This window comes from Bos indicus x Bos taurus, chromosome 16 (genome assembly GCF_003369695.1).
Source record: "Bos indicus x Bos taurus breed Angus x Brahman F1 hybrid chromosome 16, Bos_hybrid_MaternalHap_v2.0, whole genome shotgun sequence".
Taxonomy (NCBI): domain Eukaryota; kingdom Metazoa; phylum Chordata; class Mammalia; order Artiodactyla; family Bovidae; genus Bos; species Bos indicus x Bos taurus.
Genome location: NC_040091.1, coordinates 69,593,071 through 69,619,764, shown reverse-complemented (window position 1 = coordinate 69,619,764; position 26,694 = coordinate 69,593,071). Strand labels below are relative to the sequence as shown.

The 26,694-nt window shown below is 40.8% G+C and overlaps 1 protein-coding gene across 4 annotated transcripts in view; it reads left to right on the top strand.

The window, feature by feature from the left end:
- The window catches only part of RPS6KC1 (ribosomal protein S6 kinase C1), a 204,114-nt gene extending 199,387 nt beyond the window's left edge, over positions 1 to 4,727 (top strand). For all 4 annotated transcript variants that reach the window (XM_027565622.1, XM_027565620.1, XM_027565624.1 and 1 more), the window contains one exon: positions 3,388 to 4,727. In XM_027565622.1, the coding sequence (XP_027421423.1) occupies positions 3,388 to 3,498 (111 nt within the window). In that variant the 3' untranslated portion in view covers positions 3,499 to 4,727. The remainder of the gene's footprint in view (positions 1 to 3,387) is intronic.
- The last annotated feature ends 21,967 nt before the right edge of the window (positions 4,728 to 26,694 follow it).

The window sequence follows — 26,694 nt, the reverse complement described above, 5'->3', positions numbered from 1 at the left end:
GGGGAAAGCCACTACAATATTGTAAAGTAATTAGCTTCCAATTAAATAAATCAATTTTTAAAAAAGGCAAGGGACCTAGAGTATCCAAAACAATTTTTTTTTTCAATTGGAATTGAGTATTTATTTAGTACAGAGTATGTGCAGACTAGAGACTATAGAAATAACCTAACAGCTGATAGCAGATGATAAATTGTATACTATACTGTCAATTAAAAGCTCTTAAAATGCTTAATAAAAATTTATAATGATAATTTTTTACTGAAATACTCATACTTCAAGAAGGTGTTCTGTTATGATGATACATGGCTTTGGCTGGAACTGAGTAGTGTACTGTTTTGTTTTGTTTTTTTGATCTGTAAATGTGTTTATTTCAGTCCTGGGAAGTTTTTAAAGTATTATTTATTTGACAGTTTCTTCTCTTCCATGTATTTCTTTTTCCTGGAACACCTACTAGTTGGATGTTAGGCTTCCTGCATTAACTGTACTCATTTTTTAATATTCTTTTTTCTTATTCTTCTTTAAAAATTTTATTTATTTATTTTAATTGGAGGATGATTACTTTACAATATTGTGGTGGTTTTTGCCATACATCTACATGAATCAGCCATGGGTGCACATGTGTACCCTTATGTCCCTCTGCATCCTATGATTTTTCAATAAAAATGCCAAGATAATTTGGTGAAAAATAGTCTTTTCAACAAATGGTGTTGGGAAAATAAAATATTCACATGCTAAAACCAAAATGAACTAAGACTCTTAATTCATATCATATGCAAAAATTAACTCAAAAGTAGCTCATAGATCTATATGTGGAGCTGAAACTATAAAATCATAGGGAAAAAATAGGAGAAAATCTTCATGACCTTGCCTTAGGAAAAGAATTATTATATGTGACACCAAAATATGATCCATAAAAGAAAAATGATAAAGTGGGCTTCAACAAAATTAAAAACATTTGCACTTCAAAAGATAACAGTGAAAAATTGAAAAGACAAGCCACATACTGGGAGAAAATACATTCACATCAAGTAACTGACATGTTTTCAGAATGTGTAAAGAAACCCTTTAACTCAGTAAGCAGACAGCTCAGTATAAAAATGGGCAAAGATTCACCAGAGAGGCTGTATAAATGGCTAGTAAGTATATGAAAAGATGCTCAGTGTTATTAGTCATTAGGGAATATAAATTAAAACCAAAATAAGATATAATTAATACCCACTAGAAGGACTGTAGTAAAGAAGATAGTATCAAGTGTTGATGCGGATATAGAGAAACTGAAACTCTCATACGTTGCTAACAGGAATGTAAAATGGTACAGATACCTTAGAAAAGTTTGGTAGTTTCTTAAAAAGCTAAACATAAACTTAACACAACCGACTGTCCCCACTCCTAGGGATGTCCTTAAGAGAAATGAAAATACACGTCTGCAGGAAGCCATATATGTAAATGTTAAAAGCAGTACAATTAATGGTAGCCACAACCTGGGGAGCCCATACGTCCATCGACTGGTGAACAGACTCACAGAATATGTTCCATCCAAAGTTCACAGAATATGTTCCATCCAAAGACGAGCAGGAGTGTTAGCTGCTCAGTCGTGTTCAACTCTTTGCAGCCCCATGGACTGTAGCCCACCAGGCTGTTCTGTCCATGGGATTCTCCAGGCAAGAATACTGGAGTGGCTTGCCATTCCCTTACTCCAGGGGACCTTCCTGACCTGGGGATCAAACCTGGGTCTCCTGCATTGCAGGCAGATTCTTTACCGTCTGAGCTACAGGGAACCCCAAGTAGTTATATTCAAATAGTGGAATGCTATTCAGAAACCGAAAGGAACAGACTGTTGACACCTTCTGCAACACCTTCTACAACACAGATGGACCTCAGAAACATTATGCTTAGTGAAAGAAGGCAGCTGCTTTATGATCTCATTTATATGAAATGTCCAGAAGGGGCAAGTTTATAGAGATAGAAAGCAAATCAGTGGTTGCCTGGGGGTGGGGATGGAAATGTAGATTGACTGCAAACCACATGAAGAAACTTTTTAGGGAGCTCTTCAAATTTGCCAAGAGTCATTAGGTTGTACGCTTGCAATAGATAAATTTCGTGCTATATAAATTATCTCTCAGTAAAGTTGTTAAAACAAAAATTTGAGGATACATGAATGTCTTAAGTAACACATTCTTTCAGTATGACCAGTGTCATCTGTTACTGTGTATGACTACTTTTATTTTCCCACACAAATCGTGTTGCAAATAACATTATTAACTTATTTTAGCCTTATTGCTATTAGTGAAGAAGTTGAAACACATTTCACTCATTGGATCAAATTGTTCCATGTGAGGCAGCTGTTTAAAAGAAAGCAGTTTTAGAATATGAATTTGCTTATTCAGACCTTGGGCTTCCCAGGTGGCACTGGTGATAAAGAACTCACCTACCAAGGCAGGAGACACAACAGACGCAGGTTCAATCCCTGGGTTGGGAAGATCCCCTGGAGGAGGGCATTGTTGCCTGGGAAATTCCATGGACAGAGAAGCCTGATGGGCCCCAGCGCATAGGGTCACAAAGAGCTGGACATGACTGAAGCAGCTAGCACACACGTTCAGACCTTAGGTAAATTTAGTCCCAGGGCATATATAATTCACTAGAGGTTGAAAGACTTAATGTGCCTCTCAGACTTTCTAACCATGAAAGGAGTAGCTGGATCTCTCAGAATTTGGTGCAATATCTAATTAATGTCATGATCATTCTTTTGGAGTAGGAAATTGATAGGTGGAACTATCCTATAGTATATAGATATATAGTATAGTATAGATATATAGTATAGATATACTAGATATACTATAGCTATATAGTATATCAGAGAAGGCGATGGCACCCCACTCCAGTACTCTTGTCTGGAAAGTCCCATGGACGGAGGAGCCTGGTAGGCTGAAGTCCATGGGGTCGCTAGGAGTCGGACACGACTGAGCGACTTCACTTTCACTTTTCACTTTCATGCATTGGAGAAGGAAATGGCAACCCACTCCACTGTTCTTGCCTGGAGAATCCCAGGGACGGGGAGCCTGGTGGGCTGCTGTCTATGGGATCGCACAGAGTCGGACACGACTGAAGCGACTTAGCAGCAGCAGCATATAGTATATAGTAACAAAGTGAGTTACTCAAGGTGATATCATTTGAAAAGCCATAAACTCAGATATATTCCCCAGCACCCCATAGCTAGGGTGGTGTTACAGACACAATCCTCTTTCAAGGAAATACAGTCAGTTGGCTGTCATCAAGTCCATTTGTTACTGAGGTTGAATTTAGAAGTAGTTTCCTTTCATTATGTTTTTATTTTCCTTTGATTCTTTAGTTAGATTCCCACTACTCACTTAAATCCTTCCTTTTTAGCTCTTACAGTTCAACCCTGTGGAGCGGCTTGGTGCTGGAGTTGCTGGTGTTGAAGATATCAAATCTCATCCGTTTTTTACCCCTGTGGATTGGGCAGAGCTGATGAGATGAACAGAACGCAGAGTTCTCTGCACACATTCTGGCCTTCTCTGCAACAGGCATCTCTAGCACGGAGGCAGCTCAGCCTCACACTCACTCACGGGACACCAGGCATTGGGATGAAGAGCTTTAGAGGAAATGGAGAGAAAAGGCCTGAGAGAGAACAATTCCTTTACAGTTACTGTCTGGACAAGATACTGGCTACCTTTGCAAGGGGCTGTTACATACAAACCAAGGTGTGATCTTTATTTTATCTGCATTTAGTGGTGCAGGTGAGTTGTAAACCCAACTAAAAGAGGAACAACCTTCAAGAATTTCCTCTGAGATGAAGCTCCGAGCGTAGAATGAAGTGTTACTTGAAAGGATGACCTTTACATGGCAGCTGACTGTGCTTTTCGCTAACCAAGATATATATACTAAAAGTGCTTCACAAGTAGTGTCATCTATGAAGCTTAAAAAATGAGAAAAAAAGGAAGATACACATCATGTCTGATAGGAAACTCAACCACAATGCTATATAATTAATGTATATCGAATGTGGTCCCATATTCATTCTTTCTGAAGTCCACTTAAAAAAACACTTCCTGTTGTCAACTCTACTTTCTTGGTTGGTATTGCTAACAGTAGGATTCATATGAGCTCTCAGCTCTCTCTCTCTGTCTTTCCACTTTCTACACCCTTTGCCTATTGTCATATTCTGTTCTTCCTACCGCTACTAATACATAGGCAGCAAAAAAGGGAAAGGAGTATTTATTTCCCCAAACTGTATCAACTTAATAAGAATTAAAGAATCATGATGTAAAATAAATGCACTAAAGATTGAAGTCTCTCTTTCTTTTAATTGCTTACAATTTTTTTTCTATTCAAAGACCTCTCTTCCTTTCATTTTGAAAGGTTAGCAGTTTCTGCTTCTTACTGTGTTTGACTTTGTTTTAGCTTTTTGGCTGAGTATCCTAAGAACCAAAGGATCTCATCTCAGTGGGATTGAACGGCAATCCTATTTTATTATGTATTGACAGGATTTCGAGATTTGACCTCCTCATCCACTTGACATTGTGTCGAAAGAACATGAGTATTTATACATTTGTGTTTGTTATTTCTTTCTGTTGCTGAGATCGCTCCTGTAGTCATACTGTGTTTACAACAGAATACAAACTTTTTAAGTTAATGCATGTTTTTTTTAAACTTTATCCAAAGATGAAAGAATAAATCACCATTTCCAAATGGTGCCACAAACATAATGAAAGTTTTCTGTATGTTTTAATTCTTTGTATTTTCAAGATCTGTGACAGAGCCTATCCCCACCCCAAGAGCCTCTGTGCAGATTCCAGCTGCCATTGGCCAGGCCCGCCCATCACATTAAATGGAAGCAGAAAAAGCTTTAGTGGAACGAAGGAAATGTGCAAGCATTTTCCTTGTTCTGTTATCCTACTCCCCCATTTTCCTTTTTGGTCCCCTTATAACCTGAACCCCAGCTGAAGGGCTGCAACAACACCAGGATGGGGAGCAGGTCACCAGGATCATAGCTCAGTTGAGATGACATCACTCCCTGGAACTGGATTTCAACTCGCCAGCCCCCAGGTCTCAAAACAGGAACTCATGCAGGTGAGACACAAGAATGACTTCCTGTGTAGGACTAGTAGGAAATCTGCAAGTAGTTAGAGTTGGTCATTCCAGAGCTTCCTTCCAGAAGTGCCCTGTGACATAAAGTAGGACTTCACAGCTAAGGTGACGCTCCCAGCCCTACCACATGACTTTCGTCCCTGGGTTCAAAGGACAGTGTTAACAGATGGAATTGTGTTGACATAAATCCGTTGCTTCAGTTTCTCTATTTCTGTGTTTGGAACTTGTACTTAACGTAAATACATCATTCATAATCATGGTGGACGTGAATTATAGAGTAATAAACACACAGGATAAATGGCTTTGAGGTGGTGACCCAAGTCTGTTTTTACTTGATGACATGTATTAGAAACTTAGAACTTACCACTTACATTTCTCATTTGATTTTTAAAATTTTTTTCTCAATTAGTTTTTTATTGTATCAAAATTTACATAATAAAATTTACCATTTTAACTACTTTTAAGTATACAATTCAATGCCATTAAGTATATTCACATTTTTTCCCAACCATTACCACTGCATTTCAAAATTTTTAAATCTCTAAAACTGAAACTCTTTACCCGTTAAACAAGAACTTTCCATTCCTCCTCCCTCCACCCCCTAGTAGCCACTGTTCTACTTTCTGTATGAATCTTATTTTCTAAGTCTCTCACAGAAGTGGAATCATATAATATCTGTTCTTTTTTGTCAGACTTATTTTGCTTGATATAGTGTTTTCAAGGTTCATCCATGCTGTATCACATACCAGAGTTCCATTCCTTTTTAAGGCTGAATAATACTCCATTATATGTATATACCACATTTTGTTATCCATTCATCTGTCAGTGGACATTTGAATATTTCTACCTTCTGGCTGTTGTAAGCAGTGTCCTTAAGAACCTTGATGTACAGATATCCGTTTGAGTCCTTACTCACATTTGATTTTATATTTTTGTATGAAATTACCAATGCCATTGACTGTTATTTTACTACATTCTTTAAAAAGAGCTTTTCCGGCAGGTTGCCAATAATTTGGCCTAATGCCACCTATCTTCAGATATGCTATGAATATCTACCATTTCTGTTTCACAGAAGGGGTAAGTTAAGGTCGCTAAATGTAACAAAGAATGCTGTGATTTTAACAGTTTGTTTTAACAATGGTATGAGTTAAGACTTTTGGGAGACATGTATGTCTTCAATTTACTTGTTATAATTACTGACCTCTTGTTCACATGTTTAAACCTGTATTTTAAGCCTTTCTAAACAGCTATAATTCCTATTGTGTTTTGACCCTCAGGCTTTTCCTACCCTGTCTTATTTCAGAATATTGTGAACCAAGATTAAGTTTAGCTTTCGTATAATGTGTGTAATGAAAAAGATAAAATCTATAAATAATATTCATGCTACGATCAGTAACACTATATTAGGACCCTGCACATAATGTATGCCTTAGTTGAATTCCACTTGCCCCTAATTTATGACTCTAGATAGAAAAATAACCTAATTGTAGCACTGAGAATTTCTTTGCCTCACAGGGAGCCTTTTCTAGCATCTTTATTGGGCTCACTTAGGGATTACTTCCCAGGTGGCAGTAGTGGAAAAGAACCCACCTACCAAAGCGGAAGATGTAAGAGACTTGGTTTCAATCCCTGGGTCAGGAAGATCCCCTGGAGGATCCCCACTTCCCCACTCCAGTAGTCTTGCCTGGAGAAGCCCCTAGACAGAGGAGCTTGGTGGGCTACCGTCCACAGGGTCGTAAAGAGTCAGACATTAACTGAAGCAACTTAGCACACACAGGGATTACTTTATAGCAGAGGCCAAGGCATAAATGGGTCATCTTTTTTCTTAGAGTAGTGGATTTAACCTCTGGTATATCTAAATGCTCTGGGTCATGAAACCTGGTATTTCAAGTTCTTTCTCTAAGGATTGTGAAATATAATAGAAAGTCTTAGGGTGGTATCTGGTCCCACCTCTGTGACTAGCCTTTTAGTTTTAATAACAATATTCTAGATCTGTTCCCTTACCTATAGAATGAAAAGGCAGTTGAGTTCTAAGCGTCATAAGTATGTGGTGGATTTTTTCAGAGTAAACCAACATTGTAAAAATCCGAAGTTAATGAAAATCTTTGAAATTGGTACTTAACTGTTTTCTTGTAATGCTTTTTTAGTAATCCCAGGTACTTGGGTTGCTGCCATGCATTCGCTCAGTAGCACAGTGCTTGGTGGTTATGTGGCTATAAAAATTAAAAATAGATTGAAATATTAAAGGGCTGTGTCTCTGTCAGCTCTGCGCTGGAAAAGGAGAGTAGAAGGTCTAGATAGAAGTGCATGAAGGTGAAAGGAGCAGGACACGCCTACATTTGCTTACTTCTCAGACCTCTCTCCACAACTCGGGTGGTTTTCCTACCCCTGTTGCCCTCATCTATCACGTTTCATATGCTTATTTGACTCACTTCTTGGGCAGGCACAATCGGAGTACAAAACTGATACCTTCTGTTCCTATTTAATGCAGGAGAACATTAACCTCTACCAGTCTAGGTAATTTGGACTTTTGAGTCTACTCAGCTCATTTTAAGGATTTCATATTAAGTCCATGTTGAAGGGTTACTAAATGGCAAAAGCTGTGAAGTCAGTCATTTCTCAGTAAGATTGTAAACATAGCAGGGAAACGGGAAGGAAAGTACTACAGGCGTTTATGATTCAGCAGCACTTACTCTCAGTAAATAGGAAACCAGAGGACAAGCTTCCTTTTTTAGGAAGATTTATAATAGTGGTGATATGTAGTCAGATGGCAGAGCCCGCCTTTTTTGTCCCTGCCATGTGACTCCTTCCCTTGATCCAGGGGTCTGGCACAGGGAGAAATAGCGACAGAGAAAACGTGAGGGGGTGCAGGAGAGAAAGTGACTTGAGTGTTACTCTACGAGAGTGAGAGCAGGGCTGGTGAGGTGTGTTGGCCCAGGTTTCTGGAACAATGAGTGTGCTTTTTCGAGCTGAACTGCTATTCTTTGTTCTTCCCCCAGCGAGAGTTAGGCAGAAACAGAAACTGTTCCTCTTCTTCCAGGAAAAGAGATGCTAAACTACCTTCTGGAAAGAATTAAATGACTCACTTACCCAGAGTTGCTTCTAGCTCTGCTTTCTTGCAGAGGACAGCTGGTATGTCTGCAGTCAAGGAAGAGGCCAGGAGTGTCTCCAAAGAGCTGCTTTGACTTCTTTGGGCAAGAAAACATCTCAGTGAATAAGAAAGAATGGCCAGCAAACCAACTTCTGGTCACACTTAGAGATGTTGGCGTCCTGCTTTTGTAAATCTCAAAAAAGTGTTCATATCAAAAAGGTAACTCTTCTGGGCATGTTGATCAAATTCCTTCTAAAGCTAAACCACAAGGTAGGAGTTTGACCAGCCCCACCAAAGAGGCAAATGTCAAAGGGGATTTGACACACGTAAAAAGACTTCAACCTGTTTCGTTATTGGAACCAAAATAACAATTGGAATGTGATATTGCCCTTATCCCATGTGAGACAGACATAAAATAGTGACATCGAATAGACAGACTCAGTAGTGACATCAGATCAGATCATTCACTCAGTCGTTTCTGACACTTTGTGACCCCATAAATCGCAGCACGCCAGGCCTCCCTGTCCATCACCAACTCCTGGAGTTCACTCAGACTCACATCCATCGAGTCAGTGATGCCATCCAGCCATCTCATCCTCTGTCGTCCCCTTCTCCTCCTGCCCCCAATCCCTCCCAGCATCAGAGTCTTTTCCATTGAGTCAACTCTTCGCATGAGGTGGCCAAAGTACTGGAGTTTCAGCTTTAGCATCATTCCTTCCAAAGAAATCCCAGGGCTGATCTCCTTCAGAATGGACTGGTTGGATCTCCTTGCAGTCCAAGGGACTCTCAAGAGTCTTCTCCAACACCACAGTTCAAAAGCATCAATTCTTCAGTGCTCAGCCTTCTTCACAGTCCAACTCTCAAATCCATACGTGACCACAGGAAAAACCATAGCCTTGACTAGACGGACCTTTGTTGGCAAAGTAATGTCTCTGCTTTTGAACACGCTATCTAGGTTGGTCGTAACTTTCCTTCCAAGGAGTAAGCATCTTTTAATTTCATGGCTGCAGTCACCATCTGCAGTGATTTTGGAGCCCAGAAAAATAAAGTCTGACACTGTTTCCACTGTTTCCCCATCTATTTCCCATGAAGTGATGGGACCAGATGCCATGATCTTCGTTTTCTGAATGTTGAGCTTTAAGCCAACCTTTTCACTCTCCACTTTCATCAAGAGGCTTTTGAGTTCCTCTTCACTGTCTGCCATAACGGTGGTGTCATCTGCATATCTGAGGTTATTGATATTTCTCCCGGCAATCTTGATTCCAGCTTGTGTTTCTTCCAGTCCAGCGTTTCTCATGATGTACTCTGCGTATAAGTTAAATAAACAGGGTGACAATATACAGCCTTGACGTACTCCTTTTCCTATTTGGAACCAGTCTGTTGTTCCATGTCCAGTTCTAACTGTTGCTTCCTGACCTGCATACAGATTTCTCAAGAGGCAGATCAGGTGGTCTGGTATTCCCATCTCTTTGAGAATTTTCCACAGTTGATTGTGATCCACACAGTCAAAGGCTTTGGCATAGTCAATAAAGCAGAAATAGATGTTTTTCTGGTACTCTCTTGCTTTTTCCATGATCCAGCAGCATAGAAAGTAAGAAAAAAAAAAGACGTGAAGTGTAGGCAAAACAAAAATCTGTATAACTTTATAGTCTTGGTTGTTCTGGAAGGAAAATGTATTAGATTTTTGAAGGATCTGTCTTCAGCAAAACATTCTAAAAGCCTAAGAAAACTAAAACTGAACACCTCCCCTCCCTGTGCTCGCCTTTTCTCATTCTTCTCCATCTTCCTCCCTTCATCTTTTCTTCGTCTGCCCACCATGCCTCCTGTGGGCTTCTCTGGTCATTGAACAAAAGACACGGTAATTGTCTTCAAGGACCTTATGAAACTCGGGGAAGAAAGCATAAATAACAAGTAGGGCAGGACGTGTTAGTGTCAGAAGGTACAAATAGAGGATGGTGAGCCTACAAAGGCGCAGGACGTGTTAGTGTCGGAAGGTACAAATAGAGGATGGTGAGCCTACACAGGCGAGACCAGGGCAACTGCAGGAAGGCTGCCTATATTGGAATGGAACCTTGACCTTTGAATAGTATTTTTAAACTTAAGGACTTCTCTTTTTCAAGATTTTGTTTGGGAAGAAGGAAAATCTCCAGGGGAACAAAAAACAGTTGTGTACAAAGGCCTGGAGCTAGGAAAAGGTGTAACTGTGCCTATTCTATTGAGGCTGGTGTGTAGACATATGCTTTTGAAAGGTAGGTTGGGGCCAGGTTAAATGCCACCTAGAGACATTTGGAATTCCTTCTCTAAGTGGTAGGGGGCTTCAGAGAGATGACATTATTGCAGCCTGCTGTTAAAAAGGTAACTTCAGGGTTAGAATGGAGGATAAATTGGAGAGAGGGTGATAAGAGGTCAAGAGATCAGTTAGGAGTTAACTGCAGACATCCAGGAAAGAGAGAAAGTCCTGAGTTCAGGCAGTAGAATAGAGGGGTACATGTCTCGTCCGTGTCTCTCAGGTACAGAGTTTCCCTAGCAAATAATTACTTTTCGTTTTTTTCAAAGACAGTTTATCCTAGGAGATACGGATCTGTAGTTTCAACATTCAGAAAACTCATGGCATCTGGTCCCATCACTTCATGGGAAATAGATGGGGAAACAGTGGAAACAGTGGTTGACTTTATTTTGGGGGGCTCAAAAATCACTGCAGATGGTGATTGCAGCCATGAAATTAAAAGACACTTATTCCTTGGAATGAAAATTATGACCAACCTAGATAGCATATTCAAAAGCAGAGACATTACTTTGCCAACAAAAGTCCGTCTAGTCAAGGCTGTGGTTTTTCCAGTAGTCATGTATGGATGTGAGAGTTGGTCTGTGAAGAAAGCTGAGCGCTGAAGAATTGATGCTTTTGAACTGTGGTGTTGGAGAAGACTCTTGAGAGTCTCTTGGACTGCAAGGAGATCCAATCAGTCCATTCTAAAGGAGATCAGTCCTGGGTGTTCTTTGGAAGGAATGATGCTAAAGCTGAAACTCCAGTACTTTGGCCACCTCATGCGAAGAGTTGACTCATTGGAAAAGGCTCTGATGCTGGGAGGGATTGGGGGCAGAGGAGAAGGGGACAACAGAGGATGAGATGGCTGGATGACATCACCGACTTGAGGGATGTGAGTTTGAGTGAACTCCGGAAGTTGGTGATGGACAGGGAGGCCTGGTGTGCTGCGATTCATGGGGTCGCAAAGAGTTGGACACGACTGAGCGACTGAACTGAATTGAACTGAAAATCACCCCTAAGGAATCACCAGAGAAACAAACCAGAAATTTCTATACTTCCGCCCGTTGGTTGCCAATGCTGTTCACTGTTCTGAGCTTAAAACCCCCGGGACCTCCTCTCAGTTTCACTCATCATTTTGTGACACTTTGTCCCACCTTCTAAAGAGTTGGTCTCCTTTCTATGTGGATAGCACTCCGCTCCTGTTCTTATAAGGCGGTGTGTCCTGCCAGGGGATTGTTTGCTCCTCAGACATAGCTTAGCTTCAGTTCAGTTCAGTCGCTCAGTCATGTCTGACTCTTTGCGACCCCATGAATCATAGCACGCCAGGCCTCCCTGTCCATCACCAACTCCCGGAGTTCACTCAGACTCAGGTCCATCAAGTCAGTGATGCCAACCAGCCATCTCATCCTCTGTTGTCCCCTTCTCCTCCTGCCCCCAATCCCTCCCAGCATCAGAGTCTTTTCCAATGAGTCAACTCTTCGCATGAGGTGGCCAAAGTACTGGAGTTTCAGCTTTAGCATTATTCCTTGCAAAGAAATCCCAGGGCTGATCTCCTTTAGAATGGACTGGTTGGATCTTCTTGCAGTCCAAGGGACTCTCAAGAGTCTTAGGGGTCCTCAAAAAGGGATCCCAATCTGAGTCAAGGGAACAGCGAGATTTTTACTCTTCTGAGGGTTTAAATTTGAAATTACTCCTGAATAAGAAAGTTTTAGGGAAATGGAAAAAAAAAAAAAAAGAGGTCCCCAGCCCATCAATGTTAGCATCACCTGGAACTTGTTAGAAATGCATAGTCTCGGACCCTATCCCAGATCTCAGCAATCAATTTTATTTAACAAACCCTTCAAGGTGATTCTCATGCACAATGAAGTTTGAGAACCACTGGCTTAGTTCCTTGTCAGCTAATCTCCTGTGCTTTGCATCAACACCAACATCCTTCCGTGTGGTGTGTGGTTTTGTTTTTTTTTTCTGGTGTGTGTTTTTTAATTTGAAGACATTTCCCAGCACTTAGCTTATTTCCCAGGAGGCTGGCCCAAGGAGTTTTTGCATCAGTGGGAACAGGTGACAGCAGAAGATAGATAAGGAAGTCAACAAGGGGGAAGGGAAAAGTCAAGGGGAAGAGCCAACTGGATGAAGAAGACATCAGAGGCGGGGGCAGAAGGAGGCGTACGTGGTGGGTTGTGATCTGGTCCCTCACAGAGACTCAGCCCCTTCTGTCGCAGTTCTCTGGATTCAAATAACTCATCCACTGAACAGAATAAACATTATCATTGCAATTCTTTTGATTACTTGGTGTATGTTGTTGGACTATTTGCTTATTCTTGAGCAGAGCCGCAGTGGAAGTTTAGTATTTAGACCCTGTGTTGTTCAAAATCTCAGTGTAAAGAATCTAAACCAAGATTGAGGAAGACACCAGAAAGTTCCAGGCGAATTTGGGAGGCTTGCAGAGCTGCTGCTCAGTGTTCTCCAGAACTGAGGGACTCAGCTGAGCACATTCTCTCTGTAGACTTGGTTTTGCCTTTTGAAAAGGGGCACCAAGCTTCACAGGAGTAGAGAGAAATACATTAGCTGTTCCCTGAAGGCTGTGTGTGTGTGTGTGTGTGTGTAGGTGGAGGGGGTGTGAAAGGGATGGGGGTGACCCACTATTTTCCTGTTTTTCACTTGAAGCTCCTTTTGTTTATAAGGTATCAAGGTTATTAGATGAGATAATAAAGTATATATAATAAAATATATCTTGACCAAATATATACTGACCATGTGTATGCATCTGCCAGATGTTTAGATAATTTCATGTTTCCAGGCGGTGGGATTTCAGTGTTGGCAGTTGCTTCACGTGTCTCTACAGTCTTGCTATGGCGGAACTCAGTCTCAGTAGTAATGTGCTAGCCTTTTTCAAAAGCAACACTGTTGCTTAACCACCATTGATAGAACATGCTTTGAAGAATTTTTTTCACTGGTAGATAGAAAAGCGTTAGTCACTCAGTCACGCCCAACTCTTTGCAACCCCACAGACTGTAGCCCACCAGGCTCCTCTGTCCACGGGCTTCTCCAGGCAAGAACACTGGAGTGGGTTGCCATTTCCTACTCCAGGGGATCTGATCCAGGGATCGAACCTGACTTGCAGGCAGATTCTTTACCATCTGAGCCACTAGGGAAGCCCTGACAGACAGGTTCCCCCTAACACCTCCTCCTCACCACTAAACTGTGAGCAGAGGCACCACCACGAGATTCTAGTTCTGATACAGTATCTGATGAGCAGAAAACAGCCAGTGTGCCCCAAGAGAAGCAGCCTCCCGCGGGCAGGTGTCCTCTGGGGCTGTCTCCCCAGTCTTCTGACAGTAGAAGCTGGGCTCTTTCCACCACGTCGACTCTGATTCTCTTGCTCCTCCCACTTGTATTTCAAGCCTAAGGCCCTGAACACCTCTTGATGGACATGATGGGGAAAAAGGGGGTGCTGGGTACAATTGGGGATTTTTAAGAAAGAAGAACCTCTGCCTCCTTTTTCTTCTCTCCTCTCGTTTCGGACCCTATCCTTTCCTCATGCAGCCCAGCCCTCCTGGGCCATGCCTTCACCTCATAGGACTCTGGCAGGATCCGAAGCTTCACTTGGGCTGGTGTCACTGTGGCATCAAAAATCAGTTGAAGGCAAAGGGCTTCTTTTTGCCTGCACCGCGTTCGTCTGCTCAAACCGGCACCCCCTCCACCCCGATCACACCTTTCTGGATCGAAAGGATCCCCTGAAGACAGCCGGTCTGAATCTCGCCCTGGCTGTTTCTTTGGCCTTGCCGTCATGGGTCGGTCTTGGCACCCAGAAAATGGAAAGCGATAGCCGTCCTGGTGTTGCCCCCAGTCCCCCAGCTGCAGATCAAAGCCCCATCCGGTGGCTGGTCTCCACTGTGGGCTCTCTCAGTGCCCGGAGCCCGGAGAACGTGGCTGCCTGCTGCAGCTGTCTCCTTTTGAATCAGCCACCCCCACTCCCCAGGTGCCAAAGCAGCTCGCTGGGTTTAAAATGCTCCCCATCTCTACCTCTCCCGCCCATGGCAGCATTGGTAGCAGCTTTCCAAGGAGTCTTTTGTTGTGGAGGCTCTAAATCCATGGTAGGGAAATTACCAAGAGACTCTTCCACAGCCTGCGCGCCCTCCCCGCGCTCCATCTCTTTCTTTCCTTCCTTTGTCTCCTTCCGTAGCTGGGGTCAGAATCCCTAGCCAGACTGAGAACATGGTTGCGATTCCAGGACCCAGATGCCAATATGTGGCAGCATCTGGCTTATTGGCAAGCGTCGCCGGCAGTTGTGCTGGCTGCTTCGAGGCCTGTCATGTGGCTGAGCTTGCTAATGGGGGCCCTGTCACAAAACGGAGTTTCTTTGAGAATATGGTGTCGACCAAGGAGCCCACCAGAAAACAATGAGCTGCGCGGCGAGGGCATGAATTATTGGGCAGGGCGGCTGCAGACGAGAGCTTTGATGCCGATCCTAGACCTGTTTTGCAAAAATCCCTGTTTCATGTTGTTGGAGTCTGCTCCTCCCGTAACCTTACCTTCTTGCGCTGTTAGTGTTTCAGCTGCCTTAAGGCATGGAGCTCCTTGAAAGGGAAACACAAATCACTCAAAATGTTGAGATAAAATCCTGCTCCTCAGAGGCGCCTGTTTGGCACGGTGAGTGCATGATAACAGCTTGCTTTAGAAAGGTGACATTTCTGCTGAAGGCTGAATAATAAAGCATGCATTTTAAAAACTCAGCTCTTCCCTGTCTTCTGATGCTTGACTTTTGGAGTGAAGGCCATTTCTTCCATGTGAAGGGTCCTTCTGGAGGTTACCCTCTCGAGTCCCAAACATGGGCTGATTAACTTTTGTTATTGCTGATGCGGCCAAGGAACTCTTTAAATTAATAATCCCATAATAGGGCTGTTAGTACTGTTTTTCAAGATGCAAGCACTGAGTACTCAGAATGTGTCAAGCACTCTGTGAAGCCCTGAAGGGCAGAGACAAGGATGAAGAACAGCACAGTCGCTGCCCCCCACCCCCCAGGACGCAGGCCGTGAATGACCAGATCATATATGCTTCTGTTATTTCATTTCTTCCCCCACAACCTACACACCTGAACAGGGCGGTGAGATGCGCTGTGTTTTAAAAAGAGAGGAACTGAAGTCCCTAAGAGTTGCCTTCCCCCATTTGGCATGGCAAGCTAATAAGAGCTGTGATTGAAAACCAGGTAGCTATACTTCTGCTTCACTAAGCAAGTGTGTGTTGCGTTCTTAGGTTATAAACACCTAAGGGCAGGGACTGTGTCTTTAACTTTTTGCAATTGTGCCCCCAGTTAGCAGCAGCCTCAACTCATTCATGACCCTGTCTTCATACAGCTCAGCTACACACACACACACGCACACACACTCTAATACAAGCTGAAGCCAAGTTCTTCCTGTGACAGGCTGAAGGAAGGAATCAAGAGGAAGTACAAAGCAAAAATTAGCTGGAATTAAAAGATGGTGAAAATCCTGGCAAGTTGGTGGTGATGATGGCAGTAACACACTGCTCTCATAATCCCATGTAAAAACGTAACGGTGCAATTAGATTAGCGAGGTCAAAAATTCACAGGTGACATTCACAATAAAACTAGGTAACAAGGTACCTGGTACCCCAGAATGCAAGCAGCTGGGGACAAAATACCAAGAACCACAAGACTCGTGTGATAAGCAAATTCGTGTGGGAAACAAAAGGAAGCAAAAGTCTAGCTTCTGACGGGACCAGAGAACAGGAGATTCCTAGCTAGCCAGCTGGTACTCACTGGACCAAGTTGAGAACAGCAGCTGAAGGAGAAGGTGTTTCGCCTGCTTAAACACCGGGTAAGTGCAGAGAGCTTGCAAGACAAGAGATTAAAGGGGCAGGTTCCTGGAACTTTCAAAATTGACCTGCCGGAGCCGCCTTCTAGTCCAGGACCCTACAATGAGGAGAAATCGCTGGGAATGGAATCAAAACTGAGCAGAGTAGGGACAAAAGAAAGGTCCAGTTGAAAGGAAAGGAAGAGTAGCGAGGAAATTGCAGAAAGCAAGATGACATACTTTAAAAAGAAAATAAAAAAACCTTAACAAAAACAACAGAAGGAGCTCTGTGAAGTTAGAGCCTTTGAAAGTTTAACCTGCTTCATTCTCATAGTTTAGGAAAACTAATTTCACATAAAAATACACAACAGAAAATAATCAAGTCCCATACAAAGTTATTATAAGAAAAAAGAGAATTCAGGCTAGAATAAAGTCCTTAGAGACAATGAGAGCATTCCGGAAAGACATTCTCACGAAACAGATGAAAATTTACAATTTCAAAATGAATGGAAAGACATTAAGAAAATTATATGACATGAAAGAATGACAGAAATCGTTAAGTAGAAAACTCAGAAATGAGGTGACAACTCAGGAAAGACTTAGAGGTTAAAAAAAAAAAACACAACTATTTTAGAAATGAACATAAACATGATAGATAATAAGAGAAATATAAAACGAAAATGAAAAACTAATTTAAAAAATTAAAGCATTTTACTGCACTTTCAGGTTCATAGCAAAATTGAGGGGAAGTTACAAATTCCCTAATGCCCTTTGCCCTCACATTCATAGCCTCCACCGCTGTGAACACCGCCCACTAGACTGGCTGATACGTTTGTTACAACTGATGAGGGTGGTTTGGCACATCATGTCCTTTGCTTGGTAGCTCAGAGGTTAAAGCATCTGCCTCCAATGCGAGAGTCCTGGGTTTGATTCCTGGGTGGGGAAGATCCTCTGGAGAAGGATATGGCAACCCACTCCAGTGTTCTTGCCTGGAGAATCCCATGGACGGTGGAACCTGGTAGGCTACAGTCCATGGGGTCGGAAAGAGTTGGACACAACTGAACGACTTCACTTTCATTTTCTTTTCACTTACCACTCAAAGTCCAAATTAACATTATGGTTCACGCTTGGTGCTGCACTTTCTATGGGTTTTGACAAATGTATAATGATGTGTATTCATCATTATGGCATAAACAGTATTTTCACCGCCCCCCAAATACTCTGTCAACTGCCTATTTATCCCTCCTTACCTCCTCCGACTCCTGACATCTGATAACCACTGAAGATTTTACTGTCTCCATAGTTTTGCTTTTTCTAGAATGTCACAGATGGAATCATACGTGATGCCAACCTTCAGATTGGCTTCTTTTACTTAGTAATATGCTTTTAAGTTTCCTCCGTGTCTTCATGATTTGATAGCTAATTTCTTTTTAATCCCTGGAGAAGGAAATGATAACCCACTCCAGTATTCTTGCCTGGAGAATGCCATGGACAGAGGAGCCTGGTGGGCTACAGTCCATACAGTCCATGGGGTTGCAAAGAGTCGGACATGACTGAGTGAATAACACTTTACACTTCTTTTTGATGCTAAATAATTTTCCATTATCTGAATGTACTATAATTTATTTATACATTCATCTGATGAAGGACATCTTGATTGCTTCTAAGATGGTTAGGCCATCATGAATAAAGTTGCTATCAATATCCATATGTAGATTTTTGTGTGGACATAAGTTTCAACTTATTTAAACAAATACTAATGAGAATGATTGCTGGATTGTATGGTAAAAGTATGTTTCATTTGGTTAAAAAACCGTCAGATGGTCTCCCAAAGTGGCTGTACCATTTTGTGCTGCCACCAGCAATGAATGAAAGTTTCTGTTGCTTTATATCCTCGACATCATTTGATACTGTCAGTGTTGCAGATTTTGGCCATTCTAATACGTGTGTGGTAGTATCTTATTGTTTTAATTTGCATGTCCCCAATGACACATGATGTGGGGCATCTTTTTCACATGCTTATTTGCCATCTGTATATTTTCTCTAGTGAGGTGCCTGTTAAGGTTTTTGGCCCATTTTTAAACTTGGGTTTCTCATTTTCTTATTGTTGAGTTTAAGAGTTCTTTGAATATTTTGAAGAACAGTCCTTTATCAGATATGTACTTTGCAAATATTTTCTCCTAATCTGTGACTTGCCTTCTTATTCTCTTGACATTGTCTTTTGCAGAGCAGAAATTTGAAATTTTAACAAAGTCTTAGGCTTATAATTCTTTCTTTCATAGAACGTGCTTTTGGTCTGGTATCAAAAAGTCACTGCCGTACCTAAATTCATCTAGGTTTTTATTCTGTGTTATAGTCAAGAATTTTATGGTTTTTTATTTTATCTTTTGGCCTGTCATTCCATTTTGAGTTAATTTTTGTGAAGGATGTAAGGTCTATGTTTAGATTCGTTTTTTTGCATGTTCAGTTGTTCCAGCACCATTTGTTGAAAATATTTCTTTGTATTGCTTTGTCTGTGGTTCTACTTCTGGGGTCTCTACTTTGTTCAATAATCTATTTGTCCATTCTTTAACCAATACCACACTTTCATTCCACACTCCCCCCACCCCCACCGCAACACTTTCTTGATTACTATAGCTTTATAGTGAATCTTCGAATTGATTACTATAGCTTTATAGTGAATCTTTGAATTGGGTAGTGTCAGTATCTTTGTCCTTCAATATTGTGTTGGCTATTTTGAGTCTTTTGCCTTTCCATGTAAACTTGAGAATCAGTTTGCTGAGTGAGATTCTGATTGGAATTGCATTGAACCTATAGATCAAAGTGGAAAGAACTGACATCTTGACAATATTTAGTCTTCCTATCCATGAAATATCATAAACTATCCATTTATTTAGTTCTTTGATTTTGTTCAAAAGAATGTTATAGTTTTCCTTCTACAAAGATCTTGTCTTTTTATTTTTTTTCAATGTATACTAAAGTATCTCATTTTTGGAGGGTGCTAATGTAAATGGTATTGTGCTTTTTAATTTAAAATTTCAGATTTTCACTGCTGGTATATAGGAAATTGTATCCTGCCACCTTGCTATAATTGCTTATTAGTTCCAGGAAATTTTTTTTTGAGGGGGTCAATTCTTTCAGATTTTCTGCATAGACAATCATGTCATCTGTGAACAAACACAGTTTTATTTCTCCTTTTCCAATCTACATACCTATTCTTTCCTTTTCTTATATTATTGCATAAGTTTAGAACTTACAGAAGGACTTTGAAAAGGAGCACTGAGAAGCGACATTCTTTTCTCTGATCTTATTGTGAAAGATTTGAGTTTCTCACTGTCAAGTGTGTTAGCTGTAGATATTTTTTTAATAACGAATCCTTTATTTGCTTTCATCTCTTTTTTTTGTACTTTTAAAAAATGGATGTATAATTGATTTATGGTGTTGTATTAGTTTCAGGTATATACCACAGTGATTCAGTTACATATATATGATATATAATATATATATTTTTTGTTTATATCCTTTTCCCTTATAGATTATTAAAAAATACTAAGTATAGTTCCCTGGCTATACAGTCGGTTTGTGTTGGCTATCTATTTTATATACTGTAGAGTGTATATATTAATCCCAATCTCCTAGTTTACCCCTCGCTATAGACATTTTTGTAAATGCGCTTTTTCAAGCTGAGGAAGCTTCTTTCTATTCCTACTTCTCTGAGAGTCTGTATGAATGTGGGGTAGATTTTGTCAAATGGCTCTTATTTTTTTTTAAAGATACACTCTTATTCATTTATCTTTAAGATTTTTGAAACAATTCATTTATTTATTTTCGACTACACTGGGTCTTCGCTGCTGTATGCTGGCTTTCGCTAGTTGCGGCGAGCAGGGCTCCTCTCTAGTTGCAATGCGTGGGCCTCTTATTGTGGTGGCTTCTCTCGTCACGGCTTAGTTGCTCCACGGCACGTGGCATCCTCCCAGATCAGGGATCGAACCCATGTGTCCCGCATTGGCAGGCAGATTCTTTACCACTGAGCCATCAGGGAACCCCTCAAATGTTTTTTCTTTATCAACTGATGCGATCATGTGATTTTTATTTTTCAGCCTATTGATATGATGGATCCATTTATCGATTTCTTTTAAAACTATTTATTTATTTTTATTTTTGGCTGTGCTGGGTCTTTGTTGCCATGCCTGGACTTTCTCTAGTTGCCAAGAGTGGGGGCTACTCTGGTTGCAGTGCAGGGCTTCTTACTGCGGTGACTTCTCTTATTGTGGAGTGTGGGCTCTAGGCATTGGGGCTTCAGTATTTGTGGCTCCCAGGCTCTGGAGTGTGGGCTCAGTAGTTGTGGCACATGGGCTTAGTTGCTCCTCAACATGTGGGATCTTCCTGGATCAGGGATTGATCCTGTGTCCCCTGAATTGACAGGTGGATTCTTAACCACTGGACACCAGGGAAGTCCCTGTTAATTGATTTTTGAATATTATTTATTCCCTCAATTTTTGTTTGAGGGTCTTTTTTAATCTTTCACTTTTGAATGTTAGTGTCTCAGGATGCAAATTTCTAGTCTGATTTTTTTTCCTCTCAACATGTTAAATATTTCACTCTACTCTCTTCTTGTTTGCATGGTTTCTAAGGAGAAGTCAGATGTGAGTTGTATCTTTGTTCCTCTAGATGTAACTTCCTGGGTCTGTGGTTTGATGTCTGACATTAATTTGGGAGAAATTCTGATATTAGTGTTTCAAATATTTCTTCTGTTCATTTCCTTCTTCTCCTTCTGGTATTAACATTACACGTGTGTTATACCTTTTGTAATTACTCCAAAGTCCTTGGATATTCTATTTTTTTCCCCCAATCTTTGTTTCCTTTGCTTTTCTGTTTTCAAGGATTCTTTTGCTATATCCTTTAGCTCAGAGATTCATTTGTCAGCTGCGTCTAGTCTACTAAGAAGCCCATCAAAGATATTCTTCATTTCTTTTAGCGTTTTTATCTGTAGCATTTCTTTTTGCTTCTTTCTTAGGATTTCCATGTGCTTGCTTACGCTGCCTATCTGTTCTTGCATGTTGTCTTACCCATTAGAATCCTTACTATATTAATTATGCTTGTTTTAAATTTGCAATATGATAATGCCAACATTTTTGTTCTGTTGCTTGCTCTGTGACTTCAGGTGGTGGGTGGTTTTTTTTTTTTTTGTTTGTTTTTTTGCCTTTTGGCATGCCTTGTAATTTTTCTTAATAGCCAGACATGATGCCTGCTGTAAATAGGCCTTTAGTAATGTCGTTGTGAGGTATGGAAAGAAAGGAAGCACTCTACAGTCTTGTGATTAGGGCTCATTCTTTTAGTGAAACTATGCTTCTGGATTGTGAATTTCATGGAGTTTCTTAGTTTTTTTCAACCTCCTTAGGTAGGACAGGTTGGTTAGACTGGAGTTAGTATTTCTATTCTCCCACATGGAAGACTAGAGGAGGCTGAAGTTGGTTATTTTCCTTCCCCAGATCAGTTAGGCTCTGATAATATCCCAGCAGATTATGCTGGGGTTAACTAGTTTCCCCCAAGGAAATGTCTTGTTAAGAAGAACAGACTGCCCTGACATATTACAAAATGGTTCCTTTCTTGCTCCCTTGCTGGGAACATGAAAACACAAGGGACTTTTTCTCTGGTGTGTGCTATGGAAACCTGGTTGAGTTTCTGGAGGTGAATCTCATGGTATTGTGGGGACCCCGATAACTGAGTCCCCTGGAGACTTTAAATCTCAAGCTTGTCCACACTGAGCCTCTATCACTTTGTCAATTACGATTCAGATTTTCTTACCGCAACCTTGATTCCCAGCTGTGAGTCTTCCATATGTGAATTTCTGCTCTGTAAGCCACAACTCCCTTCATTCACTTGTCTGTCTCTTCAGTCTTAGGGACACCAGTTTCCCTGTGTCCTTGCCCCTCTCTTACAAATCTAAGAGTTGTTGGTTTCTCACTCTGTATAGAATTTTACATGCTGTTAGGCTAGAGTTCAGTTCAGTTCAGTTCAGTTACTCAGTCGTGTCCGACTCTTTGCGAGCCCATGAATCGCAGCACGCCAGGCCTCCCTGTCCATCACCAATTCCCGGAGTTCACTCAGACTCACATCCATCGAGTCAGTGATGCCATCCAGCCATCTCATCCTCTGTCATCCCCTTCTCCTCCTGCCCCCAATCCCTCCCAGCATTAGAGTCTTTTCCAATAAGTCAACTCTTCGTATGAGGTGGCCAAAGTACTGGAGTTTCAGCTTTAGCATCATTCCTTCCAAAGAAATCCCAGGGCTGATCTCCTTCAGAATGGACTGGTTGGATCTCCTTGCAGTCCAAGGGACTCTCAAGAGTCTTCTCCAACACCACAGTTCAAAAGCACCAATTCTTCGGCGCTCAGCCTTCTTCACAGTCCAACTCTCACATCCATACCTGACCACAGGAAAAACCATAGCCTTGACTAGACGGACCTTTGTTGGCAAAGTAATGTCTCTGCTTTTCAATATGCTATCTAGGTTGGTCATAACTTTCCTTTCAAGGAGTAAGCGTCTTTTAATTTCATGGGTGCAGTCACCATCTGCAGTGATTTTGGAGCCCAGAAAAATAAAGTCTGACACTGTTTCCACTATTTCCCCATCTATTTCCCATGAAGTGATGGGACCAGATGCCATAATCTTCGTTTTCTGAATGTTGAGTTTTGAGCCAGCTTTTTCACTCTCCACTTTTACCTTCATCAAGAGGCTTTTTAATTCCTCTTCACTTTCTGCCATAAGGGTGGTATCATCTGCATATCTGAGGTCATTGATATTTCTCCTGGCAATCTTAATTCCAGCTTGTGCCTCTTCCAGCCCAGAGTTTCTCATGATGTACTCTGCGTATAAGTTAAATAAACATGGTGACAATATACAGCCTTGACGTACTCCTTTTCCTATTTGGAACCAGTCTGTTGTCCCATGTCCAGTTCTAACTGTTGCTTCCTGACCTGCATATAGGTTTCTCAAGAGGCAGGTCAGGTGGTCTGGCTAGAGTGGTGACTTCTAAACTCCTTATTTGTGGAACTGGAAACTGAGTGCCAGAAAATTTTTAAAAATAAAAAATTTAAGAGAGAAAGAGATAAAAAGCGTTCAAGAAAATGTCCCAAATATTGAAGTGGGCAAAGGAAATAGAATATATGGTTGGTAGGAGATCACAAAGAAAATCAAAGCAAGGCAATTGAAGTGTAAAAGCTAATTCAAGAAAACTTTCTTGAAAGTTAAAAGAAATTGAAGCTAAATACAGAAATAGCACACTGCATACCTGGGAATGGCAACAGTATGACTAACACCAAGAAAAGGAAAAAATCCTTTGAGCTTCTAGAAGAAAAAGTGCACGTGACTTACAAAGGAGACAAGTTTATCATTAATCACTTCTCAACAGCAGCGTTTTATTGCGGGGGAGAAATGAATCAACATAGAGTTGACCCTCGAACAAGGCGGATTTGAACTCTGCGGGTCCACGTATATGCGTTTTTCAATACTAAATACTATAGTACTACACCATCCGTGGTTCTTTGAATCTGGAGGTGTGAAACCGTGGATATGAAGGAACTGTGGATATGGAGTACCAAATATAAGTTATACCTGAATTTTCTACTGTGTGGAGGGTCAAGCCCCCAACTTTGTGTTGTTCAACCTTTGTATTTAAAATAAGGGGAAAAAAAATGTGCCAAGGATTTTACACCCAACAAAGCTAATTTTTAAGTATAAAGGGCACAATAGTGATCAACATGTGAGTATTCACAGAGTATTGTTTGCATGAGCTTTTCCTAAAAAATCTACTAGAGAATATATCGTAGATGACTGAGGTGATGAAAAAGACACCAATGTAAGCCTAAACATTAAATAAACAGATGCTTGTAGAATTAGGACTAAGGGGGAAAGTGTATCATGCATAATGATAATATTTTCTGACAGTGTAAATGTAACAGATCCATTTTTTACTGGGGAAATAAAGCATATACAAAAATTGAAACATATTTTTGACAATCATATTCGTGGTAACATCACTGCTGTCATTCTGATATTGCTGCTGTGTAACATGGGATAAACAGATCATTTGTAGATGTTCTAAGTCTATTGTGCTTTTTGCTTTTAAGAACCAGAATTCTCAGAATGGACGAAAGAAGATTCCAATGTTTAGAGAAGTGGTTAGGTAAAAGCTCTGTAGTGTTGAATTTGAATAGGTGTCAACATGCATTTATGAGATTTTTTTCTTTGAATTGATAGTATTTCCTAGTTTATTCCACTGAAAAGTCCTAGAAAATATGTCTAATTTAGCAAAGAACATCTCTAGCACTCAGACTCTGGTTCTGAAATACCATTTTTCTATAAAATAAATTAGGGCTTCTTAGAGAAATAAGTCTGAGGTAGAAAGTTTGTGAAATGAAACTGGAACATCTTATATAAGAAGGAAACTATAAAAGACTTCTTGGTGCTCGCTTCGGCAGCACATATACTAAAAGACTTCTCGGATCATGTCAAAAAGACACAGAGCCTCCCACTGGCCAAAGATGGAACAATTTGACCTTCAATATTGAGAAAAATGGAAGCCCATCATGTATGTTTAATCCATGATTTGATAAGGATATTAAAAAGAATTATCTTCAGAGAATTATAGAGAACTAATTCATTATCTTGTAAACAAGGAAACAAAGGAAAAGAATCAAGCATTTACACTGATTTTTATATGAGCTATATCTCTGGGTATCCAGATATTAAATGAGGGACAGAGTTTCTTACAGAGTCATTCTAGCTACAGAATGAAAAAGAAGCAATAGAATTAGATTATCACCATTTTGTAACCCTCAATGGATGGATACAAGAATCAAACATCAATGGCTGCTAAGATTATAAAAAGAAAGACCACCAGACATTTTGTGACTCTTAATAATGTTGCCAGACACCACCTGTAGTCTTCATGAAGGGATCCAAAAGTGGCCTGATACTTAACTGGACTGAGCCTGCCATTTGCTGGGAACACAGAAGTCATAGGCAGGTGGGCTTTTCCATAAGGATGTCGTCAGCAGGGGCTTCCCAGTTGGTTCAGTGGGTAAAGAATCTGCCTGCAATGCAGGAGATGCAGATTTTATTCCTTTGTCGGGAAGATCCCCTGGAAGAGGGCATGGCAACCCACTCCAGTATTCTTGTCTGGCAAATTACATGGACAGAGGAGCCTGGCAGGCTAGAGTCCATGGGGTCACTAAGAGCTGGACATGACTGAAGCGACTGAACAGGCACACGCATGTAGTCAGCAACATCAAGACACCGGGGAACTATATGTCAAATGTTCTGAAGTCTTCAGCAGATAATATCTTTATAAGATATGAAAATGATGGAGATGAATGGAGATGTGAAAATGCTAGATGAAAAGAAACGTTACTGAAGTTTTTAAGGGCACATCTAAACAGCACTATCTAGAGATGCATGTTTGGGTGATAAAATGATTTTTTAAATGCAAAGAAGTTAAAATTGTAACAGGATAACTGTTCCTTTGGGGGGAGGGAGGGATTATGATTGGGTAGGGTGCATAGAGGGACTTCTTGGGGATATTACATATATATGTGTGTGTGTGTGTGTGTGTGCACGCTTAGTAGCTCAGTTGTGTCCAACTCTTTGTAACCTCATGGACTGTAGCCCACCAGGCTCCTCTGTCCATGTTTAAGATTCTCCGGGCAGGAGAATACTGAAGTGGGTAGCCTATCCCTTCTCCATGGATAATATGTATATATATGCATAATACATACACACAAATATAATACATAAATAAACATAAAATTGCTATTTCTATTTCTATATTTTCCTATAAATGTATAAATAGAAATAGAGGGTACTGGCTACCTTGTACTTTTACTAGATCTAAGTTTCTCCAGAACTTCCGCTAGTCTTTATCACATTAGAAAAAGTCAGCGCTTCCTTGGGCATTTGCTGCTATTGGCCAGTAAATACAAAAATATATAATAATGACTATGAATGAAAAGTGCCTCTTTGATGGTGGTTTTGTATGGTGCACAACCTGCTCAACATTATGAAATGGCCTCGAATCTCTACATTGTTTCAGGTTCGTTTCTGTTCAGTGTTGTTACAGAAAGGGATTTTTTTTTTTTTTTTGGCAAACATCTTTTTGGTTTTTGAGGGATTTTACCTCAGTGCAATTTAGCAATCCAGTGGGATAGACAAAGTGCTGTTCTAGCTAGTATTTCAGTGTTAGAAAGGTTTAAGAGAGCTGAATGGCTGCAGAGGCAGGAAATTCGATGGTATTGTACCCCTGCTCTGGTTAGCACAAAGGCGAGCTCTAGACCCCATCTTGGCCAGGTCCAGAACTTGATTCATCATAATTCATCAGGTTCAGGGGGATAGATCCACAGTAGCAAAGGTTCAAA